Source organism: Peromyscus californicus, unplaced genomic scaffold (assembly GCF_007827085.1).
Source record: "Peromyscus californicus insignis strain IS unplaced genomic scaffold, ASM782708v3 Scaffold_7__1_contigs__length_154581171, whole genome shotgun sequence".
Taxonomy (NCBI): domain Eukaryota; kingdom Metazoa; phylum Chordata; class Mammalia; order Rodentia; family Cricetidae; genus Peromyscus; species Peromyscus californicus.
The window spans coordinates 141,721,005-141,740,981 of NW_026294595.1; the positions used below are offsets into that span (position 1 = coordinate 141,721,005).

General features: G+C 46.6%; 1 protein-coding gene across 5 annotated transcripts in view; it reads left to right on the top strand.

The window, feature by feature from the left end:
• The window catches only part of Arfgef2 (ADP ribosylation factor guanine nucleotide exchange factor 2), an 89,447-nt gene that overhangs the window by 48,440 nt on the left and 21,030 nt on the right, over window positions 1-19,977 (top strand). For all 5 annotated transcript variants that reach the window (XM_052722997.1, XM_052722996.1, XM_052722993.1 and 2 more), the window contains exons 16-30: window positions 103-308; window positions 4,074-4,158; window positions 4,259-4,430; window positions 5,690-5,841; window positions 8,036-8,164; window positions 9,216-9,374; window positions 11,088-11,235; window positions 12,357-12,456; window positions 12,605-12,645; window positions 12,746-12,915; window positions 14,479-14,630; window positions 15,372-15,544; window positions 16,433-16,593; window positions 19,499-19,629; window positions 19,749-19,878. In XM_052722997.1, the coding sequence (XP_052578957.1) occupies window positions 103-308; window positions 4,074-4,158; window positions 4,259-4,430; window positions 5,690-5,841; window positions 8,036-8,164; window positions 9,216-9,374; window positions 11,088-11,235; window positions 12,357-12,456; window positions 12,605-12,645; window positions 12,746-12,915; window positions 14,479-14,630; window positions 15,372-15,544; window positions 16,433-16,593; window positions 19,499-19,629; window positions 19,749-19,878 (2,109 nt within the window). The remainder of the gene's footprint in view (window positions 1-102; window positions 309-4,073; window positions 4,159-4,258; window positions 4,431-5,689; window positions 5,842-8,035; window positions 8,165-9,215; window positions 9,375-11,087; window positions 11,236-12,356; window positions 12,457-12,604; window positions 12,646-12,745; window positions 12,916-14,478; window positions 14,631-15,371; window positions 15,545-16,432; window positions 16,594-19,498; window positions 19,630-19,748; window positions 19,879-19,977) is intronic.

The window sequence follows — 19,977 nt, forward strand, 5'->3', positions numbered from 1 at the left end:
CTGCTGTGGGCACTTGAGGACCTTTGTGTTCCAGCCACCGCCACCACCACCACAGCCATCACCCCATCAGTTTCTAGATGGGAGTGCATCTGTGTGTTTCAGACCCAGGTGGGCGAATTTCTGGGTGATAGCACGAGGTTCAACAAAGAGGTGATGTATGCCTATGTGGACCAACTGGACTTCTGTGAAAAAGAGTTCGTCTCAGCCCTGAGGACATTCCTGGAAGGCTTCCGCCTGCCTGGGGAAGCACAGAAGATTGATCGGTTAATGGAGAAGTTTGCCGCACGATACATAGAGTGTAACCAAGGGTGAGCGCTGTGGCAACTACTTCTTCCTTCTTGTGGATACTTATCTTGACTTGAGGTTTGGGTTTAATCATTGCAATTCTGCTAAGACACTAATGTGTCTGTTCAGTAAGAGTCAGGCTCTGCTAAGCAGGCAGAGGTCAGTAATGGAGCCCTTGCTCAGCATGTGTGGAGCCCTGGGTTCTATACCAGGTACCAGGTTTAAAGGAAATAAAAGAACCAAAAACACAGATGGAGATGGAGTTCGGCGGAAGAGGGTGAGCAAAGCATTTATGGAGCCCTGGATTGGGTTAGGTCCCAGTAAGGGGGGCGGGGAGATGAGTGGAAGGGGCGGGGGGAGGGGGGAGGAAAGAAATTTGCAGCAATCTTATTTGTGTTCCTATACTACAGACAAGGAGGTTGGGGACCAGAGAGGTTAAGTAACTTGCCTAAGAGCTCATGGCTAGCTGGGCATGCTGACGCTGAAGAGGTAGAGACAAGGGAAGTGAGGTGAAGGCAACCCTAAGCTACCTTGTCTTAAAACAAAAACAAGGGCTGAGGATAGAGCTCAGTGGTAGAGCACTTGCCTTAGCTGCATAGGGCCTTGGGTTCAACATCCAGCATTGAAGGGAGCAGCTCACAAAGCTAAGGTCGTCTTCCTTCACTTGAGAGTAGTACCTCTTCTCTAACCAACAGCTAGCATAGTGTGGAACGCAGAGGGTTTGTTGATTACATGCTGATAATAAACTGTAGAAGTGGCTGTGTAACATTATAAAACCTTACAAGTACTTGGTTTGATCTTGGGTGTTTGAAATTTTGTGTTTTGTAGTATGTGTGTGTGCACGATGATGCATATGGAGGGCACAAGTGCCAGAACTTAGACATGGAGGGTAGAGGACAACTTTGGGACCAGTTTGCTCCTTCTGCCTTAGGTGATATCTGCTGGGAACTGAACTCAGTTCATCAACACAAGTACCTTTACCTGCTAAGCCATCTCGGCAGCCCTAATTGTAGGTGCTTCATAGTCAGTTGCTGTTTTTATAGGAAATGGAGAAGTTTTGATCCTAACTGGGGTGGGGTGAGAAGTAGAAAGCGTGATGGAATGCAGGTGACCTTGCAGAAGGAGGCAGGCTGCACGGGGGACATGAGAAAAAAATAAAATGACATGTTTGTACAGAGAAGCTTGGTGAGACCCACTGCTGTATGTCCTGACCCAAACCTTAGAAAGGGGCTAAGTGTCATTAATCCCTGCTCTTATTCATCATGCTGAATGTGGCAGACCTGTGTTACGGGTAGGAAACTGAGGCTCTGAAAGATTGAGAATCCAGTCCAAAATTAGTCAACTAATAACTAGTCAAACCAAGATGTCTGAATTGTCTTCGGCCTCATGGGCCTCCCTCCACTGTGCAGCTCTGAGTGTCTGAATGTACTGTGAGTGTGCTGTGGGAACTGCTCAGTTTTGTCCCAGATCAGTTCCATTTTCATATTAATCAGTCCCAGTCCTGCCAGTGTGTGGCCAGGAGACAGTCTGGTTGGCAGAGCAGACCTAACAGACATGACAACTTGATGTGAAGATGGAGTGGTATGTTGCTAACTTTAAGAGTGCCCTCCATGGGCCTGGAGACCCTGCTCTATTGGTCCAGTCAGTGATCAGGCCCTGTCAGTCTCCTTTTGCTCTATTCTTGGGATTTCTCTCTTCCGGTGGTTTGTACAGACCAGTTTTTCCATCTTCAGTTCACATGTCATGTGGCTTAGTGTCCACATGGTTTTGTCTTTCTTTCCTTGCCTAAGGCAAAAATGTCAGAACTCAGGCATATGCTTTAAAACAATATAAATATTTTGCTTTGTGCTTCTGCTGTTAAGTACCACAGTAGGTAATGGAAACAGTGAATAACTAATACCGAGAAAGAATTTATGTGGTGCTTCTGTGCCAGGGCTGATGCTCTCAAGTGGAGGTCTAAGGAGCTCCTAGCATGTAAAGGGTAAGGAGTCGACTGTTCCAGGATGGTCTCTAGCAGGCTTGGTACTTGCGAGCATCTCCAGCATCCCGTGCTTGTTTGCCGTCACTCTGGCCCACAATGCTCCTTCAGTCTTTTTTAAAAATTACTTGAAGCTACTTAGCGCCTTTTGTACGCTGGACTGTTAACTCTTGTTTGGTGATGATTCTTGTTCACAAGTATCGGAGACTATGGGAGCCCAGCCCCTTGATAGTCCCCTCCCAGGGTCTGGGAAGAATCTATAACCAGCTGATAATTAATCTTTGATGGTAGGAAATTAATCTACATACACAAAACTCCCTAGTCCATTTATTCTTGTGAGTCAGTTTTTTCTTTACATTGCTTCTATTCTGCTCTCATGCCTAACTCCTTTCTTGCCTGATTTCTCCTACATTTCTCCTATATTTATCTGCTGTCCTCTTAAGTTCTATCTTAATTCTCTCATCTTAGTTCTGCCCCATCTAGGTTCTCATCCATCTAGTTCTTTTCCATCTTAGCTCCTCTCCCATCTCCTTCTTTCTTATCTGGTTCTTCCCCATCTGGCTCTTCCTCATCTTCCATCTCGTTCCTCTAGTACTCTCTTCTAGCCCTTCAGTCTAGTTCTTCCCCATCTCAGTACGTTCCTCTCCAGTTCTTACCCGTCTCGTTCTTCCATTCATTCCCTTTTCTCTTCTCCGTCTAGTCCTCGTCTGAAAATAAAACTGCCCTTTTATCCCTTTGATCCTTATCTCTCCAAGCTATCTCTGCTCCTGCCATTTCTGGCAAGTGTGCTCCATTGCTAGGCAACTTCCATCACAGCTAGATGTACCTATAAGTTGGAACCTTTTAGTTCTGAGTTAATTGTTAAGGGTGAATCTAAAACGAGAGATAAGACTTTGGAAAGGAGAAAGTTAAGCTTAATTAGCACATCTGCCAGGCCTTCTCAAACAGGTAGTCTGGACACTTAAGTCTGTTCTTAGAGAGTACAGAGGTATCTCTGATAAGGTACTTTCCTCCGTCTGGGGATGGACCTGGCTGGATGACAATAATTACAGGGAGGCTTGAACTGGGGTTCTGGCTGTGCATAGCTGTCAGCACAGAAGGTTATCCAAATATTCCTAGAAGTGGTTAGGTAAGGAGTTAGAGATCTATAAAGTTAAGTAAGCCTGTAAGAAAAGGAGGGTCCGAGCTAAATTGTGCATATCTATTGCTTAAGGTCCACCTGACCTAGGTGGTGTCTCTCTGTGGAATTTACCTTAATTCAGGAGACTTACTATGTGGTGGTTTGGACTGTTGTTCCTGTTAGTCCTTGAATGTGGCTAAGGGAGATATCTGATTCCAGTGCTAAAAGGAGAAGAAACGGGTGGGCCTGAGGGAAGGAAGTCTTTCCTGAGGTTTGTTCTCCAAATACCTCGAACGTACATGTCCAAATAGTGATCAGTCCACACTGTTAGCAATTCTTAGGAAAAAATCAATTGGGAAAGCTATGAAGGCACACATGATTTTCATAACAGAAGACAGCTGATACATTACAAGCCAAATAACACCAAAGGCTCCTTGGAATTTGGCTTCCTCTGGAGGAATTCCTTGATCCCTTCAGGTGGTGGCTCTGCCATAACCAGCTGAGTTCTTATAATATATTCATTCCTGTGGCCCGTAGCCCAGAAGACTCTCCCTGGCTCCACATCATATGGTGCAGCAGGCCTGCTTTTGGGGACCTGCGTCCCCACTTTCCCTGTGGGGACATTCTGTGCCATTCTGCCTGGCTGTCATCACTGTGGCCATGCTTCACATCTGGGTTCTTCTCTTCCAGGCAAACCCTGTTTGCTAGTGCTGACACTGCGTATGTCCTGGCATACTCCATTATTATGCTAACTACAGACTTGCACAGCCCTCAGGTAAGACACCCTGTAATTCGTGTATTGTAGCCACAGACATGACTGAATTTGTGTGAGCATTTCAGTGTTTTAAAAATGTTTTTCTCTTTTTAAATTTCAGGTAAAGAATAAAATGACAAAAGAACAATACATTAAAATGAACCGGGGTATCAATGATAGTAAAGACCTACCAGAGGAGTATCTGTCTAGCATCTACGAAGAAATAGAAGGCAAGAAGATTGCAATGAAGGAGACAAAAGAGCACACAATTGCAACTAAATCTACCAAGCAGAGTAAGGCCTGCCTGCTGCAGACTTGCCCATCAGCGCTAACTTCCATTAGAGTATAATTGCATCATTTCCCCTTCCTTTTCCTCCTTCCATGCCCTCCTGTGGCTCCCCCCTCATTCCCTCAGATCATGACCTCTTTTTCTTTCATTGTTATTGTTATATATACACATATGTATAAACACACAACTATATAAATACAACCTGCTGAGGCCATTTAATGTTGCTTGTAAGTATATGATTTCAGAGCTGACTCCTCAACGCTCGAGGAGACTGGTTCTCCCCAGGGCAGTCCTTAGTTGCTTGCTGTTCTTCGTCTGGAAGTGGGGCTCAGCTCTGCCTCTTAGCACATCAGAAAGTATGATTAAGTACACTGCTGATGATAAATTTAATTAGCATATCTAGATACCTGAATAGTAATGTGATTAAATTAATTATGATGTGATTCTTTCATAATCTGATTCTTGCTAGATTTGTAATTAGGAACAAGAAGGAATTTACACTGTATACCCTAAGAGTTAAATTGTCCTCCCCAAGCCGGGCGGTGGTGGCGCACGCCTTTAATCCCAGCACTCGGGAGGCAGAGCCAGGTGGATCTCTGTGAGTTCGAGGCCAGCCTGGGCTACCACGTGAGTCCCAGGAAAGGCGCAAAGCTACACAGAGAAACCCTGTCTCAAAAAACCAAAAAAAAAACCAAAAAAAAAAAAAAAAAAAAAAAAGGGCTGGAGAGATGGCTCAGAGGTTAAGAGCACTGACTGCTCTTCCAGAGGTCCTGAGTTCAATTCCCAGCAACCACATGGTGGCTCACAACCACCTGTAATGAGATCTGGTGCCCTCTTCTGGCCTGCAGTCACATATGCTGTACACATAATAAATAAATAAATCTTTAAAAAAAAAAAAAAAAAATTGTCCTCCCCAAAGTACTCCACAAAACCAACGCATGATGATTGTATCAGCTGTGGCTGGAACTCTTGATTAATGCCTGTGGTGTTATCAGTGTCTGAGATGCTCAGGAGCAGTGCCTAGAACCCGGGACCTAGAGCCTCACTCCTCCAGCCACACCGCAGCCCTGTTGCTTCAGAGCCCCGTGAGGCATTCATACCCAGACACCTAACCAGTCTCCTCATCATCCCCATCTGTAAAATGATAATATTTGTAACGGGCTCACAAGCTGATTGGGAGACTTGTGAGTCAATCATGTAAGGCTTTTGAGGCAGTTCCTGGCACATGGCAAGCACTCTGTATGTGCTCTTACTTCTTTGCAGACGTAGCTAGTGAAAAGCAGCGGCGACTGCTGTATAATATGGAAATGGAACAGATGGCTAAAACGGCTAAAGCTCTGATGGAGGCTGTGAGCCATGCCAAAGCCCCATTTACCAGCGCCACACACTTGGACCACGTCAGGCCTATGTTCAAAGTGAGTATCCTAGGAAGTTAGCATGTTGCCAAGCCTAATTCTGCAGTTGGTCTGCTCTGACTTGGCTGGTGAGATTGCAGTGGGAGAGAATGGAGAGGAAAACCAGTGCTTCAACGGGGAGTCCCTTCTGCAAGTGCCAGCACAGTCATGGCCTCTGCTCTCTACCATCTGGGTTTGAATCTTGGCTTTCTGCTTTGTAGCCATGTGGCCTTGCTCAGGTTGGTCACTCTACATCTTTCATTTTCTGTCAAATGGGGATGAGGACAGAACTGTTTTGGATGGTTTGATAGAGATTGAACAAATTAATAATTGTTCAAGCACATGACACTATAAAGGGACCATTTTGTTTTTGTTTTCATTTTGAGACAGGGTTTCTTTGTGTAACCTTGGCTGCCCTTTCAGAAGTAGCTCTGTAGACCAGGCTGGCCTAGAACTCATTTTGTTTTTAAAATTACTTTTATTGTGTGCATGCACACTGGAGAGTGTAGGGAGGTGAGAGGACAATCTATAGGAATGAGTGCTTTTCTTTTACCATATGGGCCCCAGGGGTTGAATTCAGGCCCTGAGGCTTGGAAGCAAGTGTCCTTAAGCACTAATCGCTCTCACCAACTCTAAAAGGCCAGTTTTTTTTTTTTGTTTTTTTTTTTTTGTTTTTTGAGTTAAGATTTCTCTGTGTAGTTTTGATGCCTGTCCTGGATCTTGTTCTGTAGACCAGGTTGGCCTTGAACTCACAGAGATCCACCTGCCTCAGCCTCCCGAGTGCTGGAATTAAAGGCATGTGCCACTGCCGCCTGGCTAAAAGGCCAGTTTTTGTGTGAGCCCACCTTATTGGCTTCAAGGTTAGTTTATCAGGTGAGATTCAGGTAGAAGAAAAGAGATAGTAGTTGGTCTCTGCTTTAAAATGTTTAGAAAAGACACACATACATACATAAATAAATAATGTAATTTTTAAAATGGTGAGTGTGTATTTGTGTTTGCCCCAGCCTGCCTGTGGAGGTCAGAGCACAGCTTACTGGTGTCAGTCTGTTTCCACCATGTGAGTCCCTGAGTTAACCTTGTGTCATCTGCTGGGCAGAAGCTTCTTTACCTATTGAGCGGCCTTGCAACATCCTTTTTCTCTTAACTGTTTTTATTTCACTTCCCACCCCCCACCCCCCCAAACAGGGTTTCTCTGTATAGCTTTGGAGTCTATCCTGGAACTCACAGAGATCCACCTGCCTCTGCCTCCTGAGTGCTGGGATTAAAGGCGTGTGTCACCACTGCCTGGCTTCACTTTTTTTTTTTTTTTTTTTTGGTTTTTCGAGACAGGGTTTCTCTGTGTAGCTTTGCGCCTCTCCTGGAACTCACTTGGTAGCCCAGGCTGGCCTCGAACTCACAGAGATCCGCCTGGCTCTGCCTCCCGAGTGTTGGGATTAAAGGCGTGCGCCACCACCGCCCGGCCACTTTTTTTTTTTTTTTTAAAGACAGAGCTTTACTATGTAGGCTTGACTGACCTGGAACTTGTTATATAGACCAGTAGACCAGGCTGGCCTCTGACTCACCAGAAATCCACTTGATTTTACCAGGATTAAAGACATGTACACCAAGTCCAGCTCACTTACATGTTTTATTCTACATGCCAACTTCTGATTGTTAGCGGCTGTGTAGAGAACTGATTCTGTGGGACTAGCAAGATGGCTCAGCAATTAAGTGTATTGCCTGCTCTTACAGATGGCCAGGGTTCCATTCCTAGCAACCATCTATAACTCCATTTTCAGGGGAATCTGACATTATGTACTATTTAATAAATAGTTTGTAAGCAGCTCCTTTATATTGTGAATGGAATAGATTGAAGTCAAAGTTATAGTAAACATGGTATCTTGGCTATGCCTCTAACTGACACAATATTCTCTAAGTCATTGGTTCTCAACCTGTGGGTCTTGACCCCTTTGACCCCTTTGGTGGTCAAATGACCTTTTCACACTGCTTGCATATCAGAGATCCTGCCTATCAGGTATTTATTTACTTTACGATTCATAACAGTAGCAAAATTATAGTTATGAGGTAGCAATGAAAATAATTTTATGGTTGAGGGTCAGCACAATCTGAGGAACTGTATTAACGGGTTGCTGTGTTAGAAAGGTTGAGAACCCCTGTTTGAAGTGCTCTTGCCATGCTGAATTCTGGAGGTTATTGAAACTTGTTTCCTTGGCAGCTGGTGTGGACGCCGCTGCTGGCAGCCTACAGCATTGGCCTGCAGAACTGTGATGACACAGAGGTGGCCTCCCTGTGTTTGGAAGGTATCAGGTGTGCAGTCCGCATTGCCTGCATCTTTGGAATGCAGGTGGGTAGAAGTGAGAGGCTCCAGAGACACCATAGTGTTTTTCTTCAGATTGTGAAAGCTTTGAAACTAACAGGAACTTGCAGTTAAACAAGTGTTTTAGCAAACTACTTATTCATTCCCACTAAGAAGCAACCTGTGGCTTGGTGCTAACAGTGGTTCCAGTTGGGAGAATACCAGGGTCCAGATTAAAACCAGCTCCTCGGATAGTAATGACAAAACATCTTCTTTGTCCACTTGCCACGTTTACCTGCCCCGTGTTTCAGGGTTTGGTTGAGGGCAGAGCTCCTAGTAAAGTGTGTGGTGTGTCAGCTGCCTGGAAGCTCTCAGTGCTATTTCCGCATTCCCCAGTGGCTGCTGCTTTTTATAACCCATTTTTACCAGGATTTCCCTCTCTCCCACCCTGCTCTGGGGAAGCAGATGGTTGAATACAACATTGATGTGTCTGTAAACCTTGTTTGAATCCTTAAACACTGAACACATCAGTGCAGTCTCCAAGCTGTTGTGCAATCACAAGGTTGGTGTGTGTTCCACACCTTGTTTCTAGGTCAGTAAGAATGAGCCCTAATATTAGTTTTTTCTGAAAGCTTCAGTCTTCTGTCCCCATCCATCTTTCTAGGCATTTTCTTTCCTATCAAGATGTGAGGTTCTGAAGCTGGAAGCCAGGTTCAAAGCCCACTCTGGTACTTCTCTAGCCTGGTGATGTTGCCCCTCCAGACTCAAAGGCACTGCTTATCTCATTTATACCCATCCTACAGGCTTGCTGTAAATATTAGCATCTGTTTGACAGTCTTGGCATCCAGCAGAGAGATTAGAACACAGGACAGATAGCGTGTGATTTGTTACTGCAGAGAGCTAGTTCTCAACTGTAGTTGTGCCCCGGAGCCTCCAGTGGTCCAGTAGTGGAAGCATGCTAGCATGGGATGGCTGGAGGGCTGGTGAGCCAAAAGCCTCTTGTGTGCATTGGAAATAGAGAAGTTCACTGTGCCAGCCTGCTATGTGAGTGGCTACACTGTGGGTGAAGTCACAGTGCTCTCTTGGACTTCTCTTTCAGCTGGAACGAGATGCCTATGTTCAGGCCCTTGCCCGCTTCTCCCTGCTGACAGCCAGCTCCAGCATCACAGAAATGAAGCAAAAGAACATCGACACCATAAAGACACTCATCACCGTGGCTCACACTGATGGCAACTACCTTGGCAACTCTTGGCATGAGGTATGCATCCCTGCTTTTTCCTCAGGATGACTCTTGGCCTCTTAATTCTTTTTCTCGTCTGCTCAGTTCTGTTGTTGGTAAAGTTAAGCCTTCCTTTACCTCATGAGTCTGAAAGTTGCCCATGAAGACAGAGTTCATGTCCTCCTCTTTTTTGGTTTTTGTTTTTGTGTTTTTGGTTTTTGGTTTTTCGAGACAGGGTTTCTCTGTGTAGCTTTGGGCCTGTCCTGGATCTCGCTCTGGAGATCTGCCTGGCTCTGCCTCCCGAGTGCTGGGATTAAAGGCGTGCGCCACCCCTGCCTGGCTCATTTCCTCTTGACACTGAGGGCAGGGAACAATCAGTAAACACACGGCATAATGACAGACAGCAATGGGTGCAACTTGGGGTGGTAGGGAGTGTGATCAGGAGAGTTTTAAGGAAGTTTTCTTGGTAGGAGGCACACGTCTGGTCATAGCTGAAGGAATGAGCTGGGAGAAGTATCATTCAAGACGTGAACAGAATTGCAAAGACCCCCGGACAAGACTGAGATGGCAAGATAAAGGAACAGTGTAGAAGCCAGGGAGGCTCTATGCAGTGTCTGAGGAAAAGAGTGGACAGGGTGGGGTGTAGCTATAGTTTTCCTGCCTGGCCCACTGGGGTCAGGACAAATCTCTCTTACCTGCCAGTCCCACAGCCGCTCAGACCCAACCAAGTAAACACAGAGACTTATATTGGTTACAAACTGTATGGCCATGGCAGGCTTCTTGCTAACTGTTCTTACAGCTTAAATTAATCCATTTCCATTAATCTATACCTTGCCACATGGCTCGTGGCTTACCGGCATCTTCACATGCTGTTTGTCATCGTGGCGGCTGGCAGTGTCTCTCTGACTCAGCCTTCCACTTCCCAGCTTTATTCTCCTCCTTGTTCCGCCTATACTTCCTGCCTGGCCACTGGCCAATCAGTGATTTATTTATTGACCAATCAGCAGCACACTTGACATACAGACCATCCCACAGCAGTGGGGAGCAGGAGCCAGATCTGACCACATGGATTGAGTTTCATAGGAAATAGAGCCCTGCTTCAGCCAACAGTTACACACACACACATACAGATGTATTTCTGAGCATGTGCGTAACCTCACTGTACCAATTCTTCTGTTGATTGTTTGCCTTTTTTTTTTTGAGACAAGGTTTCCCTGTCCTGGAACTTGCTCTGTACACCAGGCCGGTCTTGAACTCACAGAGATCCTCCTGCCTCTGCCTCCCGAGTGCTGGGATTAAAGGCCTGAGCCACCACTGCCGACTGTTTGTTTGCACTGTTTTGGGGGGTGGTGAGGTTTGAGACAGGGTTTCTCTGTGTCACAGCCAGGCTGTCCTGGAACTTGCTTTGTAGACCAGGCTAGCCTCAAACTCACTGAGATCTACTTGCCTCTGCCTCCCAAGTGCTGGGATAAAGGGCGTGTGCCACCATGCCCAGCCTGTTTGTTTGCTTTTTAACATTAGGAGACAATGGTGTGTAGCAGTATGTTTTTAAAGCCCACAGTCATAGTTGTGTAGACAGGACTCCTACTACTGCCTAGCCAGCCATTCTGACCTTGAGGGAAGCCATCTGAAGGGCCTAGGTTTTATTCTTAGTGTGAAAAACTACATGTTGCAGGAAACACAGAGACTGAGTGAACTGAGGTATCCTCTTTCTGGCTATAAAGCAAGGCTTCACTTCTCACCCCTTCTTAGATCTTGAAATGCATCAGCCAGCTGGAGCTCGCTCAGCTGATAGGAACTGGGGTGAAGACTCGCTACCTGTCTGGCTCCGGGCGGGAAAGAGAAGGGAGCCTGAAGGGCCACACATTGGCAGGAGAAGAATTCCTGGGTCTTGGCCTCGGTAAGATACCAGGCCCAGCTGGCCAGCACAAATTGACAAGTTAACAGTGATGAAGCTCTTCCTGTCACATCAGGATTGTCCTGTATCCACTCTTCCTTCCTGTGCAGCTGAAGCCATGTGTATGAATTCCATGGGCATGCTGCTTCACTGCCTTGTGATTGAGTTTAGTAAAGCATCTGGTTTCCCAGCAAAGCAGGGTGCTTTCCCTGTTCCTTCTCCACCTGGGGCCATGCTGGGGCCCCCTGCAGTAGGGGCTTCACTGTTCTGTCTGTGTCTGTACTTGGGAGAGGCTCGACCCTGACTGTATTTCTTCCATGTTCTTAGAGTAAACGGTTGTCCCATCTCTGCTGTGGGTTGAGAGCCTCTGGTCAGCTGTGTAATGATTACATTAGTCCATGTGGCAAGCAGATGTGCCAGGCCACATTCTGAGAACCAGTTTATATGTTTTAGCTCATTTGATCCTCACCATGATCCAGTGATGTGAGGGCTGCTACCTGCCCTTGTGTATCACTGAGAAAACTAAAGCACAGGGAAAGTGACACGTGGCAGGGAGGTAGCCGAGGCTGTTGGGTCCAAGTACACTGAAGTAGCACAGTGCAGCCAGTCCAGTTCAAGCTCTGGGGACGGGCCGTGACAGCACTGCTTCTGGTTTGCTCTGGAGGATGACTGCAGTGAAACCCTGCACAGCCCACCAGTGTGCAGCAGAAGAGCCCTTGGCTATCTACCTGCTTGTTTTCCTAAGTGCTGGGAGACATCTACAAGCAAGAGCCTATAGCAAGGATGCATTTCAACCCAAATGTTACTCTGTCAGCAGTGGAGCTGTCTGTTCTTAGTTTTGTTTCACTTGCATTCCTCTTCTCATTTATGTCCTTAGTATTTGCTTGAGGCAAAGGGTGTTTCCTGTTGTTTGTATGCTTTGCTTTTTTGAGGCAGTTTCCTGTGTCCCATGCTGGCCTCAAACTTACTATGTAGCAGAGGCTGGCCTTGAACTTCTGATCCTTAAGCCTCTGCCACCTGAGAGCTAGGAATACAGGTGTGCACCACTGTGCTCAGCCTGAGTACTTTGTTCTAAATACTGGGCTGTGTTTGGAGCCCTGCTGATTTTGTGCATTGTGTTTTAGGTAATTTGGTGAGTGGTGGCGTAGATAAAAGACAGATGGCCAGCTTCCAGGAGTCTGTTGGTGAAACCAGCTCACAGAGTGTGGTTGTTGCAGTGGACAGGTAATGATTTTGTTCTCCATTGACACTCCACCACCTACACCTGGTGTCATTTATTAGCTTCTGGGTGTGGTGACTTCTAATCTGTTTAACTGTTAATGTATTCTCTCTTCCTTTTTGAGTACTTGAGAAATTTCAATTTCCTCCCTAGAATTTTTACCGGCTCTACCAGACTGGATGGAAATGCAATAGGTATGTATCTGACTTTTGTGAGAACTGTATGTGCCTCCTGTTGTGATTGTGTGAATGTCACTAACCAGGCTTCCCATGTGTTGCTGTCCCCGTCCTGCAGTTGACTTTGTCCGCTGGCTGTGTGCTGTGTCCATGGATGAGCTGGCTTCCCCCCACCATCCCCGGATGTTCAGCCTGCAGAAGATTGTGGAGATATCTTACTACAACATGAGCCGGATCCGGCTGCAGTGGTCTCGGATATGGCATGTCATTGGAGAGCACTTCAACAAGGTAACTGCTCCATCTACAGACCACTTAGCAGCAGCTGACAGAAAGCAGGCACTGCATTCCAAAAGGAAGGAATGGGAAGAGTTGGCCCCATTTGGGAGGCTTGCTATTAATTCATTTTTCCCTATGAAATCAAGGACAGCTTGATAGGGGTAATGTACTTACGTTTGGATAGGAGTCATGTAGAATGAATTAAAAGTCTGATAGTATGAAAATACTTTCCTATCCCATACCCATGGCTGGGATTGTAGCTCAGGTGGTAGAGTGCTTGCCCACCATGCATAGAGCCCTGGGTTCAGTGCCCAGCATTGCATAAATAGCACATGGTAATGCATGCCTTTAATCCAGCATGGAGTTGATGGTCATCCTTGACTATATAGCAAGTGCTAGTCCAGCCTGGATATGACCCTTTTTTTTTTTTCTTTTCTTTTTTTTTTTTAAAGTCTTTTGAGACAGAGTTTCACTGTGTAGCTCTGAATGTCCTTGAACTCACTATGTAGACCAGGTTGGCCTTCAACTCTCAGAGATCTGCCCACCTCTGCCTCCCAAGTGCTGGAATTAAAGGCATGCACCACCATGTGCAGACAACCTGTGCATATTATTGCCACTGTGTTTTAAAATAACCCCACATTCAGGAGAGGCCAACACCATAAATGTCATTATAGTAGCTGGACACACCTGCTGGTGCTTGGAGGCATGGGAAATCCTGCAGTCCCCTCCTACTGACTGTAGTAGAGCCGTGGTCGCACACTGTTCACTGTCAGAATGTCTTATACAAGGGCCCCATTGCCACTCCTTTTTCCAAACCTTGTTAGAAAACTCATTTGTTTGTAAGTCAGAGACAAGCCAAAGACATCCAGAACAACCAACCACTCTAAAACAGATAGCTGCTGGAGTAAGCCAGGCATGGCTTCATTTCTCTACTCAACATCTCATTCTATTCAGAGGGCTGGGGATGTGACTCAGTCTCCAAAGTCCTGCTATGCAAGCATGAACACCTGAGTTTGATCCCTAGAACCCACATATGTGGTGATATATTGTGTCCATTTAGCAATTTAAGCAGCACACATAAAAGCTGGACTAGGCAGTACGCATCTGTAACCCCACGTGGTGGCAGAGACAAGCTCTTAGAGCTCACTGGCCAGCTGTTCCAGCCGATTGGTGGGCTCAGGATTGGTGAGCACCTTTTCTCAAGCAGTAAGGTAGAAAACAATAGAGAAAGACACCTGCTGTCAACATCTCACCACATGCACTACACAGGACCCTACCCACATGTGTACACATACTATATATATGCCAAAATCAATAAATACTTAAAAGGGAAGAAGGAATAATCGCATGCCAGAACGTCATACACACCTGTAATCCCAGCCCAGGAAGGAGGCTGGAAGCTTGCTGGTCTTTCATTGGGACACTTGACATTTGGTAGGTGTCAGCCAAGAAGTAGCCTCTTCTGTCTCAGAATGTGCCTCCCAGAGTGTCTGCAGTAGGCTGCCTGCCTGTGATGTAGAGCCCCACATCCACAACTGTTCCACTGAGCCTGCTTTTCACTTCCTGTTCCACTAGGTTGGCTGTAACCCCAATGAAGATGTGGCCATCTTTGCTGTTGATTCACTGCGGCAACTCTCCATGAAGTTTCTGGAGAAGGGAGAGTTAGCCAACTTCCGATTTCAGAAGGATTTTCTGAGGCCATTTGAGCACATTATGAAGAAAAATAGGTAATGCACATTATTGTGAAGACCCTTGGTCACGTTCCCTGTCGCTGTCTGAGTCTCTCCCACCACTAACCACATGATGGATTTCTTCCTCTCTTCTTGGTGGTAGGTTGAACAACTGGTAAAAACTCCTTTAATCAACACATAGTCCAAGGGCTTGGGATTAGTTTAGTCTCTGCTGCTTAGAATGTCTGCAGTCCTGTTTCAATCCCCAGCTTGCATCCTCCCACATATACACACTGATATGTGTACATGTGCGTTTGTGTGTGTACATGTATACATCTCCAATAAGTTTGAAAATTTTATGTGACAAAAACCCAGGAGTTCTGTTTTCTGTTTTGAAATTGGCTAGGTAGGCATCAGTCCTTCCTTGCTGCAGGTTGTATCGTTACTCTTTGGGCTTTCTCTCTGCCTTCTCTGAATGGCTGTCACGTGGTCAGTGAGCACAGGCCTATGCAGCCTGCTTCTTCCCACAGGCTGTGCATTGTCAATGAATCGTGTCAGAGAGAGGCAGTCCCAACTCTGGTTCCATTCCTTGCTTCTGCTGGACACTCAAGTAGCACTTTCTTCTTGACCATATGGTTCTGTGATTGCAGGATGATCACTCTAATTCCACAGTGGGGTAGGAGGAGAAGCTGAGCCTGATCGAATATGCATTACTATGTGCTCCAAAACATAATTTTCTAATGTGCTACTGGAAAGGGCAGCACGTGTCTGTCTTCCCATTCTCCACCTCTTGCCCAGGTCCCCGACCATCCGGGACATGGTGATCCGCTGCATCGCCCAGATGGTGAGCTCTCAGGCAGCCAACATCCGCTCGGGCTGGAAGAACATCTTTGCTGTGTTCCACCAGGCAGCCTCTGACCACGATGGGAATATTGTGGAACTGGCCTTCCAAACCACAGGCCACATCGTCTGTAAGTGTCTCAGTTCCCTCACCTCTGACATCCTTCTTGAAGTCTAGCAGGTGACCCCTTCTTAGCTGTCCATCTTACTCTTATAGGGGCTTCCTTGGTCTAGTTCTGCTGTGTTGGGATAAACATACTGGGCAGGGTTAGAAGCATGTTTTCATCTTCACAGCAGCCCAGTGAAGGAGATACAGCCAGTTCTCAATCCTTGCAAGTCCCATGTCTGAAGCTGCTGGCTCACTACAATGTAGACCTAACCCTCCGGCTCTTCTCTCACTGCTTTTGTGGTCTTTTGCTAACACATGGGTATGGGGAGCAGCAGAAAATCCAAGTCACCGAAGACACTCTCTGAGCTGAGCTAGAACAAGGTGGAGCTCTCATCACAGCAAGTGAGGGTCCTTTCTGCAGTCTGCCAAGTGCCAGTTTTCACCTTTTCATGCTTTCTGTTGGTGATTTCACTTTGAAAATGGCCTAGAGCGTGGTGCTGAGTCCTGAGTGTGCAGTGATGTGTCCTGTACAGAAAGACAAGCTTGCTGTAGGCAGGAGTCGCGGTGCTGTTGGTTGTTGGTTTCGTGTTGATGCTTTAACAGTACCTGCTACACAAGGCGTCAAGAACACAGCCAAAACAAGGCTCAGGGTCACTGGTTGACGGGAACATGACAGGCTCACAGGAAGCTCTTCTTTCCCGTGGGAGCAGATGTTTAGTGTTTCATGTTTGTGCTGTGGACATTGTAAACAGAACTACAATGAGTAACTTTGGTTTCCTCCATTTTGTCAAAGAAATTGAGGCCCAGTAAAAGTAGAGCAGCTATGAAAAGCCTTCTCCAGAGGCCCTGCTGCATGGAAGCAGGTGTCTCTGACCTCCATTTCCAACCCTGCTGCCTTATGTCTCCCCAGCAACCATTTTCCAGCACCACTTTCCTGCAGCCATCGACTCCTTCCAGGACGCTGTGAAGTGCTTATCGGAGTTTGCCTGCAATGCCGCTTTCCCTGACACCTGCATGGAGGCCATCCGGCTCATCCGCTTCTGTGGAAAATATGTCTCAGAGAGACCTCGGGTGTGTCTCCCATCCTCGTTTCTGTGGGCAGGACCCTTGCTGCTGACAAAGCTGTTCCCACCAGTGTGTTAGAAAAGTGTGTCCAAGGCTTGACATAGTGGCCCACGCCATTAATCCCAGCACTCAGGAGGCAGACGCAGGTGGATCTCTTGAGTTCAAGGCCAGCCTGATGTACAGAGCTGTCTTGAAGGAAAAAAAGAAGAGAAATGTGTGTCCGTTTCAGACTGCTGCCATAGTGTTACTTTTCCTTATTGTGTATACGTGAGCACATTGGCATTTATTTTATTCATAGTGAAGGGTTTTTTTAACAATGATAGTTGTCAGACTTATTCACTGGTTCTTTAACACTGAGCCCTCTTGCCAGTCTCCACCCCCATTTTTGGCATTTTATTTATTTATTTATTTATTTATTTATTTATTTATTTATTTATTTATTTTTGGTTTTTCGAGACAGGGTTTCTCTGTGTAGCTTTGCTCCTGTCCTGGAACTCACTCTGTAGCCCAGGCTGACCTCAAACTCACAGAGATTCACCTGCCTCTCCCTCTCGAGTGCTGGGATTAAAGGCGTGGGCCACTACCGCCCAGCTACTTTTTGGCATTTTAAAGACAGCATCTCAGGAGCACTGCTGCTCTTCCAGAGGACCCAGGTTCAATTCCCATCACCCACAAGGCAGCTCACAACTATCTGTAACTCCAGTTTCCGGGGATCTGACACCCTCATACAGACATACAGGGAGGCAAAACACCAATGCACATGAAATAAAAATAGATAATTTATTAAAAAAAGATGACATCTCACTATGCAGCTCAGTCAGGCCCTGTACTTATGATAATCCTCCTGCCTCTGCTTTCAAGCCTTATGCTTATAGACATAAGCTAGATAAGCACATTTTTCTGTTTTTTTGAAACAGTATCTTGCTGTGTACCCCAAGCTAATGTGGAACTTACTATGTAGCCCAGGCTGGCCTTGAACTTAAGGCAGTCCTTCTGCCTCAGCCTGCTGAGTGCTGGGATTCCAGGTACTCACATCATACTTGGCAGGTGTTCATACTGAGCTTTCTTCCACGGACTACCTTCCTAGAAGGTAACAGTATGCCAGCTATCGTGTTTAGGCAGAAAGGTCAAGAAGCTAGATGTTTCTTATGAAAGAAACCGTTGGTTTGAGGAGATGTCGTAGTGGTGAGAGCATTTGCCTGCCCTTCAGAGGACCAGAGTTTGGTTCCAGGACCCACACAGTACAGCTCAAAACTGCCTGTAACTCCAGCTCTAGGGGCCAGACACTTTCTGGCTTCTGCAAGCCCATGCTCATGTGCACATTCCCACATAAATACACTTAATGTTAAAAAATAGATCTTTTCCAGGCAGTGGTGGCGCCAACCTTTAATCCCAGCACTTGGGAGGCAGAGGCAGATGAATCTCTGAGTTCAAGGCCAGCCTGGTCTACAGAGAGAGTTCCAGGACAGCCAAGCCTACACAGAGAAACCCTATTCAAAAAACAAAACAAATAAATAAATAAAATTTAAAAATTGAGCTTTCAGAAAACAAGAAGTCCAGGAGTGGTGACATGTGCCATTAATCCCAGCATGCTGGAGGCAGAAGCAAGTGGATCTCTGTGAGTTCAAGGCCAGTCTGGTCTACATAGTGAGTTCCAGGACAGCCAGGGCAACATAGATTTTTTTTCTCAAAAACAAGAAAGAAAACAAGTCTCCCTTTTAAGAATTGACATTTTGGCCACTATAACACGCTTGAGAAATCACAGTTCCACATTGTGTCTGTAGACTGGGGACGGAAGTTAGTGGCAGAGTTTTGCATGCACAGGGCCCATCCCTGCCACCACCCTCTCCAATAATAGCCACCTTTTGTTTGCTTCTGAAGGTGTCTGGGTTTTCTGATATGTTTCATCTTTCTGCAGGAGACTTGTAAACAACTTAAGAAACAGTTTCAAAGCATTAAAATGAGGGAAACATGCCCAGTTAGCTACAATGATCTATACAAACCTTAAGTATTCTTCACAGTCTTGAGAAGAGTCTATCTGGTGAGGTAGCTGGCCCTGTAACAGCTCCTTGTGATGCGGTGACATTGAGACCCAATGTTCCCTGGTCACTTAGATCTGCTAGGCATGGTCTGGGCATTGTCTGTGTGTTCACTCATTGTTCAAGTCAACCTTCTCGTTTTAAAAACCGACACACTTGAGAAAGCACATTTAGAATCCCCAGTGAGGTTGGGAATGGAGCTCGGTGGTAGAGTGTGTGCTTAGCGTGCACAAGGCTCTGGGTTCCACTTGCACCACGTACATCCCTGCTCCCAAAGGAAGGTTGGGTCGGGTGAGTCCTTACATCCTTCACTCAAGTGCAGAGGGAAATTGCCTCATGTTCCGTAATCAGCGTTGATGAGACAACTCCAACCCCACTGCAGGAGTGCTTGCAGACCCCGTTGAAGTGCAGCCTTGCTCCAGGCTGGGGAAAGCCTGCAAGGCCCTGGCTACCTGACCCTGTGCAGCAGCCGCTTGGGTGCCAGTGCCTGTGCCCGGCAGCTCGTCAGTAAATGGCACATAGCAAGCACTGAGGAACCAGCAGCTGCTGCTGTTGAGCACTGTGTATTACAGTGATGTTCTGGACACGGGATTCTGGGCACTTGGTTAGCAGCCTTTGGTCTTCAGCACAGTTCTTAATGGAACACTCTGCCCCAGGGCTCTGGTGAGCTTCCTTACTCAGGTCTGTAGGTTCCGGGGGATAGCACCTCTAGTGGGCAGGTCAGTGTCTCAGGCTCTGGTATTTCCCCTTCTGTGCTGCTGAAGAGAGAATTTGAGGAACAGAGGTTGTCTGGAGCCTCAGTCTTGGTGTGGTTGCCTTTCTGATCCCTACTGCTTGCTTAGGCTACATCTGAGAAAGGGTTTTCATTACAGGTACTGCAAGAATACACGAGCGATGACATGAATGTGGCTCCTGGTGACAGAGTCTGGGTCAGAGGCTGGTTTCCCATCCTGTTTGAGCTCTCCTGCATCATTAACAGATGCAAGTTAGATGTGCGCACAAGGTAACAGATCCCCAGGGCATCACTAAAATGAGCCAGCTTCTTGTCCCCCGCTTCCTTCCCTCCTACATCTTGGTTTTGGTGTTTTCTACCCTGCCTGCTCTCCTTTGCTTTTCCCCCAGAGGACTCACCGTCATGTTTGAGATCATGAAGAGCTATGGCCACACCTTTGCAAAGCACTGGTGGCAGGACCTTTTCAGAATCGTGTTTCGAATTTTTGACAACATGAAACTCCCTGAGCAACAGTCAGAGGTGGGTGACAGCTACAGCATTGTTACGAGTGGGTGTGATGGGGCCCGAAGCCTGCTGGTCTTACTGGGACTGTGTGGCCAGATAACAGGGGTTTGAAAA